The sequence below is a fragment of the Manduca sexta genome, unplaced genomic scaffold (assembly GCF_014839805.1).
Source record: "Manduca sexta isolate Smith_Timp_Sample1 unplaced genomic scaffold, JHU_Msex_v1.0 HiC_scaffold_777, whole genome shotgun sequence".
In the NCBI taxonomy this organism is placed as follows: domain Eukaryota; kingdom Metazoa; phylum Arthropoda; class Insecta; order Lepidoptera; family Sphingidae; genus Manduca; species Manduca sexta.
The window spans coordinates 1-8,284 of record NW_023595602.1 but is presented as its reverse complement, the minus strand read 5'-3'; the positions used below and the strand labels follow the sequence as shown (position 1 = coordinate 8,284).

Sequence of the window (8,284 nt, the reverse complement as noted above, 5' to 3'; positions counted from 1 at the left end):
TCTGAAATTACTTATCTGTTTCACAAAATATTATTCTACTGAAGAAGGAGTACGGATCGGAAAGATGGAGCCTTACTCTAAACTATCCCACTGGCCACACGAAAGCCAACAACAAATCTGATAATGTATAATGGATCCACCCGGCGCCGGCGCACGCGTGCTTGACAATGTCCAGCGCGAGAACTTAGGGCAGCAACTGAATTTTCATACTTCGTAGTTTGCTTCGTACCCAGTCGTTAAAAGTCACTAAATCAACAGCAGGCCAACCCTTTCTAGAAGCAAAACCTTTTACGAATTCAAACAGCACGTTCACTGCATTATTATCCAATTTGTTCTTTTTCTGTGCAAACATATTACAATAAGACAGCGCTTCGTCAGTAAAAATAATCGTCATCAATACCTTAGTGAGGTATTCGCTTGAAGTTGCTATACCAGTGTATCTATTAAGTTTAGCCACCTCAACATACACGTCGGAGTTTTCAATGAGCTCTTTCAGCCCCGGGCCCGGCTGCCGATGTCTCAGTGTCCATCTTGTGTCATTTTCGTCGAACTCCGGCGGCACGTGGACAACCCTTTTTTCCCGTCTTGGTACTACGTCCTCTTTTAGTAAATTTAAGAGGTAAGACCCAGCTTCTTGAATTTGAGAGAGGTAATTTTCGATTTGTGCTGAAATATTGTTCCTATTGTCAATAAATGACTGGGATGCGTTTGGTTGTAGAATGCTATCGTTTGGCTCGTCCATGGTTACATCTACTATACTGTAGCTAGACTTGTTCGCCAAGTCTTCCGTTGTCGGTTGTGTAGATGTGCGTCTTTCTTTTGTTTGTTCTGGGAACAATATATTATCATAAAAATAAATATTAACTAATTTAGGTCAGACGCGGCAAGATGCTGATGTGGAGAGTGCACTTTCTTCAAAGTTATAAAAAGCTATTGATATTACACAATAAACGTTAATTTATATCGACATATACATTCACTGTGTTCAACTGAATTGCACTGCAATCCATTCAAACTGAATTTAGTATGGTCAATATTGATAGCTTGTGGTTGTGTACGGAGTGGCGCTCATGATATAAGAACTCGAGTCTAAGTGTAAACCTGGATTTGAATAAAAAATATTAGTCACATAAGTAAAATTATTTGTTGTTCAAGTGAATAGATAGGTTATAACAGTGACGTTTTGGTCGCCATTTTAGTTCAGATTTTGAACAAATAGTTTGTATTTGTCAATGTTATTTTACATCTGTGCTGCTCCTAACAGTACAGTCCACCAAAAAAACAGATGACCATGTCTATTTTATCACGATTATATTGTACATTTTATTTTCAGTGTGATTTACTTCTTTAAAACAAATAATTCACTTTTTTGGTCCTACGAATTGTTCTAAGTAACAACATTTTGGTTCCAAAAGACTATAAAATCACGGTGTATTACACTACGGGACGGAATACACATTGCGAAATGTGAACGCCCTGGTTGCACCTCTACCTATCCTTTCGAGTGTTACCTTCAGTGCTTGTACCGACGACTGGATCCTCAGCGTCGTACTGCATGGTGGCAATCATGGCATCGCAGTAATTATCTGGAAACAAACACACAAGTTACTGAACTGGACGATCTTAGCCTTGTTTCCCTATGCCATACGTTATTTAGACAGTCTACAGTCTATATTTCCCGATAATCTGGGCGTCTTCAAGTCACGAGTGAAAAGGTAACTTCAAAGCAAGCGTGCTCTACCGTCGACCACGTACAATCGTTGCGTCTGTCATACATATGTCGCAGGCATATTGTCAAAGACGTTACAATTACCCTATGGGATAAAGTATGCATGTATTTATTGCTTTCAATGACTAGACGAGCTTGCCGTTCGCCTGATTGTAAGCGATGCGACTGGCCATAAACATCAGAAACGCCAACACCTTGAATTACAAAGTATTGTTTGGTATTCTACTGCGCTCGCTATCTTGGAGACATGAGATTTTAAGTCTTATTATGTCCAGTTACACTGGCTACAATGTCGTTCAAACCGGAACACAGTGACTACACACTGCTTGGCGGCAGAAATAGACATTGCGGTGGCACCTACGCAGGCGGCCTCTCACATATGGGAGACCTACCACCAGTGTAATATTATTAAACGGTAGATTGTCAATTAATTTCATTTCCTACAATTTATCGGCCTGGGTTAAGTGTCATTGTAATGCCACGGGGTCATTGTAGTCATATTATAATAAATATAGGTATATTATGAGTGGAGATGCCAGTGGGAGACGTGGAGGGTTCTGATTGGCCAATTCTTTTCCATGCGCCATTTGCAAAACAATATATAATTCGACGCTTGCAAGGCGATCATATCTAAGCGACAAATATACCGAAAATCAATTATATAAATATTATGAATCGCCCTTTTTTTCTACGTCATTTTGATCTAGGTTTTATAGGTCTAGGACAGTTTTAATATCATTAGACTACATCTTTAGAAAATAAAAGTTTCATTGTTATGAATTTTCATATTAAAATCCAAATTTCTGATTATCGCTTAGATATGATTGCCTTTCAAGCATCGATTTATGGTTAAATCATGCACACGTTTCTAGCATCCTATTAGTTATAGAAAGAGAATGGGCAAGCCTGCGTATGAGAGACACGCTCTACAGCTCGGAAGTAGTCGATTACTTATCTTTAAAATGAGATATATATATATATCTAGTAGCTACTTATTTATATATATTACTTGCTTTTGCTCGCGACTTTGCCCGCGTGAATAGGTTTTCCGGGATAAAGTCCTGCTAGACTTTTCCCCGGGATAGAAACTAGCCTATAACCTTCCCAGGGTTAACTATATCCATACGGAATTTCATAAAAATCCGTTCTGCAGATTTAGAGAAAATCGAGAATCTTTATGGCAGTCCATTCAAGTCAATCATATCGTGATAACTTTTAAACTATTCGGCCAAATTATTCAGTGTAAAAGACAAAGTTAATCTACATTAAATACTTAAAGCGATGTATAGATTAGTGATGTAACGAATATTCGCATTCGCATTCGCATTCGCGAATATTCGCATATTTTGATATTCGCATTCGCAAAATTTCTGCGAATGTTTTGCGAATGTTAATATCAGAAAAAAATATTTGAAGATAATAGGAGACTGCCTCGGTGGCATAGTTCTACTGCATGTGCGGTACGGCAGCGCTCTGAGGTCAACACAAAATTATTTCGTTTACTTTAATAAAGCTTAAAATTCAATTCTCATTAGAACTTGTAACACAATAGCAAGTAAGAAATTAAAAGCATTTGAAAAAACAGAAACAAATTCTTCTATAATTTTTTATCAGTCTTTACATAACTTTTAATGTTTAGATAATTATTATCTTGAATAAATATCTAAAGAATATATTAAATAAACTAAAACAATATTCTTCTACAATAAACTATAACTCTTTCTTAAAACATACCATTTAATTAAATATTTAGCCATAGAAAATTGGCGCCAAATTTGAACAAAAACTAAACATTCGCATTCGCATTCGCATTCGCGAATGTCGGTAGCAGATATTCGCATTCGCATTCGCATTCGCGAATGTTCAAAAAATTACATTCGTTACATCACTAGTATAGATAGATGTATTTATTTTGATGAGAGTTTGATAAATATTCTAAAATGTGCATTGTGTAAAAGTATCCGATTCAATTATATTCATGGCTCACTATTTTGGTCATAGTGGCTTCCATATAAAAGGTAGATATATCCAGTCGCGGACTTTTATTTAGAACTACTTAAGACAACAATCCTACGGTTAGGGATTGCAATCCGGTCCGGCGGATCCGGTAATCCGGCGGATCCGGTACGTTTTCGTTGCCTACCGGATCCAACAATATCACCGGATCCGGAGACCGGTTCCGATATATTAAGAAAAACGTAATTTCTCTTATCAAAACCGTGCGAAAGTACTAAAACACACGGCGTATGCAAAACCGAGGCGCGCGATGTTGCCATGATCTTGAGATTATGAAAAAATACTTAAGAAAGAAATGAGCGCCTATGAAACTGAAGGAGATAGAGGGAAATACTTGTCTCTAATATATGACTTTTGACTTTAGTGAAACCAACCAGTGTTGAAGCTGAAAGGGCTTTTCGGCCGATGGTTATATTTGCAGTTCCTTGAGAAGTAAGCTTAAGGATGATACTACGAATACAATTTGTTTTCTAAGAGCGTATTTCCAACAAGAAAAGTGATCTGTGCTGTAATTAATGCATGGGTATAGTATCCATAAGCTGTTGATTTTGAAAATTTTAATTTAGAATATAGAAGAATTTGATGTTGATTTAATTTAGTTTTTATGAACGGGTTTAACTTAATTTAAACCATAAATAATTCACTTGCTTGTAATCTTTGAGACTGATTATTACATAATAACTGACTGATAATAATTATAAATAAATAAGCGTTGATTTTCGCACAAAATCGTTTCTATTTTTCCCCGTAGATTATTCCTTATATTATGCCATGAAGTTAGAAATATGCGCTATGTTGAACACCCAAAATACCAATCCGGATCCGGCGGAATTCTCGTGATTCCGGCTGAATCCGGCCGGATTTAAATTTGTACCGGATTTCAATCCCTACCTACGGTACATCATCTTTGTCTGAATCCAACGGTTTAGGCAGCGTACGCCAAGATAGCATGTTTTTTTCCGATTTGCTTGATATGTATCGTTGTATGATGACCAAATTACACAAAATCATTATAAATTGTAGCCTATGTGTTATTCTGTTGTATAACCAATATTACTGTAATGTTTCATTCAAATCCGTTCAGTAGTTTTTTCGTGAAAGAGGAACTTACATACATACATCCTCACAAACTTTCGCATTTATAATATAAGTAGGATAATTACGGTGGTTGAACAAGAGTTAGTATTAGAACAACTCAGCGATTTTAGAATCCTTTTCTGTTTATCTGTTTTTGTTTGTTACAACTGAGAATACTATTATAATTTTCACAAATAGACGAAGTATAATTGGAACCGGAATATAAGCTCGGTTTCATTAAAACTCATCCACGCGCACGAAGTCCCGGACTCAGACTGTATAGTGTCGTCAGGCATGTATTTATTTGCAATTCATTAGTAATGTGATAAGACAGGAGGCTATTTACTCTGATTTTTTATCAGAATTAGACATCACTTAAAAATCTAACACAAAAGCACGATCGAGAATCCGATAAAAAATAAACGAGTAAGCCATTGAAATCTGATGGAAGTGCTAAACGTTAAAAAACGAATGAGAGATGTAATGATATCTAGTGACGTCATCGGGCATACGATGCACGAGAGAAAAAGTGAGCGCGATACCCCTACGCGCACATTCTAATATTTAAAATACGAATTGCAGTCTCACTTCTTAGACATATTTATTGTTAATTGCACAAAACGGCTTTTTTCATATTATTGGATGAACAACAAATAAAAAACCTATTGAAAATAGAACATTAAAACAACTTACAAAGTAAACTGCTAAGCACACAACTGAAATATATTATTAGCTACCAATACTGAGTTCAATCTGCCGGCACTTCTAGACCAACTACAGGGTCATTTTGACATCACATTACTCAATGAAACCAGATTCTTATCTACTTGGAAACAACACTTTGCAATAAGTTACTTGAGCCGTAGATGTAAAGAAAAAAAGTGTAAGCTTTGAACAAAATAAATAACAATAAAAAGTAATTTCAATGTTATATGCCCTAATGAAATTTCCAGTATAGGAATTCGTCGCAGCGACAACATCGCCATATTCGCACGAAACCACAGTGATAAGAAAATCAGAAACTAAAACAAGAATTTTCAGTAAAAATATTCGTTATACAAATGAAAAAGAAGTCCACACACAGCTTGATTAAATTGATGCCAAAATTTACTTAAAAACTGCTTCGGAATGTCAGATATCGTAGGGAAAGCTTCTCTTCCGCCCTGTGAATTTGGGGCGTTTGGAGAATTCCACCACGGTATCCCTGGCTTGTCGATAAAGTTGTGCACATTGTGGTGACGATAAAGCCCTAACCTAGCTAACCTACCAGGCTTTCACTAGCTACCTAAGCAATGACTACCCGAAGAAGAAAGGCAATAAGAAACTACGGGCTTTAATTTTGTCATCAATTGTCCATTGAATCGTTTGTTTTTACAACCCTTTTGCATACAAAGTTGGTAAGTACGCTATTTCTACTAGCAAGCAGCATGTACATGCACTGTTGTGTTTCGGTTTGAGGGACATTAGCCAGCGTAATTACTGGGCAGTCACAAGGCTTAAGGCCCTTCCCGAAATATGCAGTTCTACGAATAATTTCTTTAAAAAAATATTAACTACTACCGAAATGTTCACTATTAACTTGCTTATTTAATAATGTTCGTTGCAAATTGAAATTAATTAGGAGAAGCTTGGAGTCAACTATTAACCTAAGGGACATTTTAATTATGGAATTATTGATATGGTATCCGTATTATAAAATAAAATTACAACCAAAGTAAAGATAACATTGTGTGTTTAATATTTTTTTTGTAATGATTTCTTATGTTTACGCGAATGTTCGACATGAAAATTAAACTATTTTTCTGATTTTATAGCAATTTTATATTTTAATTGTCTCCCGACGTTTCGAAGACTTTGCAGCCTTCTTGGTCACAACAAATCTTCGAAACGTCGTGAGAAAATGCCAATATAAAAATCGCGATAAAATGCGAAAAATAGTTTAATTTTAATATATTTTTTTGTATTATAATTTTCGAATACTCAGCTTCTGAAATACGGATAGACGCCGCTTGGCTGGCGGTAGCGTCTCGACTTTATTACCAGTACATTTACCTGCAAAGTGTTTTACTTGACACAGGTGCTGCTTCCAATCGGCTGCCGGTGTCTCCAAGTTCTTAGCGCGTTCTTCTATCGACGCTTCGTCGGCGGGCAAATAAATCACACACACATTGTCAATGGGACGGCGGTATTTCACCCAGGATTCCGGCACGAATACATATTTGGACGCTCTACCTTTGAAATTCTCGAACTTTACTATGGCATATGAAGGCATTTCGTAAGATAAGTGCGGTTATACGCGGGTTGTCTGAGCGGTCTGCAACGATCAGCAGTGAGCAGCTTTGTGGGAACTGCCCATAAAAATACACTTATATATGACAGAATTGGTTGGCCGCTAATGTATTCCGCTCGCGTATAGATGGCAGTACGTAATCCATAGTTACATTATCGTTTCATATTATAAAACAAAGTCCACCGCCGCGTCTGTCTGGTGCGAAACATTCAAAAACACGCCCAACGGATTTCGATGATGTTTGAGACCCTGGGAGCGACATAGGCCACTTACCCGGGTAAATATATAAACGGTCATAACTTGTGATCGCGTTGACTTACAAGTTTGATATCTTCACAGCTGACAGAGACTTTACACCCGAGTATATGACATAAATTTCAACTTGATAGCTCTACGCGTTTATGAGAAAGACTGTCTTAGACAGACGGACAAACGGACAACAAAGTGATCCTATAAGAGTCCCTTTTGAGGCAGGGAACCTTAAAAATGATCCCGGCAATTTTCATACATAAGAAAGTTCTGTATTTATTAAAAGGAATGCTTACAAAAACATTTCAGAATTCATTTTTCTTTTTCAATTGCTACAGGGCTAAATCATACCCTGATTATGTCGCTCTGGTAGATAAACGTCAACAATGTTTAACATTTAAACAATTTAACTAAAATAAAAAACAAAAGTTACTTAATTATTCTAATTAGAGTGATATGAGGTGAAACATAAGGCACGACCTACAGTTTGACTACAACTTTGCATCTTCCGAATGATGATCGGCTAAAACGATATCACAAACAAATTTTAATTAATCACCGACTCAAAATTGGTAACCAGTGTATTAGTAATGTTAAATATTTTTTAGTTTTAGAAGGCGGTATAATGTTTTGTTAAAAAGTTTTTACTAATCACAAAATACCCGTTTTAATTGGTGACATAATTAAAATGTTTGGACGTCGGTCGATAATAAACTGTTTCCTGTTGATTGTGATTAATCCAAACTAAAATACAATTATGCGGTCATTTTGCTAATGAAATATAAGGTTACCATCCGTCCGAATTTCCCGGATTTGTCCTAGTTTGAGAGGGGTCCGGGTCCATAATTTTTTTTATAGATAAGCGATAAATTGAAATAAATCCTAGTCAAAAAATTCATAAACGGTGAATGCGGCCAAGGCAT

General features: G+C 36.4%; 1 protein-coding gene across 1 annotated transcript; it reads right to left on the bottom strand.

The window, feature by feature from the left end:
* LOC119193597 lies at positions 1 to 7,227 on the bottom strand (the record flags this gene model as incomplete). Its single annotated transcript, XM_037447244.1, is given in 3 exon segments — positions 1 to 828; positions 1,512 to 1,586; positions 6,875 to 7,227. Coding segments are annotated over 3 exon segments (939 nt in total). The 5' UTR covers positions 7,095 to 7,227.
* Between the last annotated feature and the right edge of the window lie 1,057 nt (positions 7,228 to 8,284).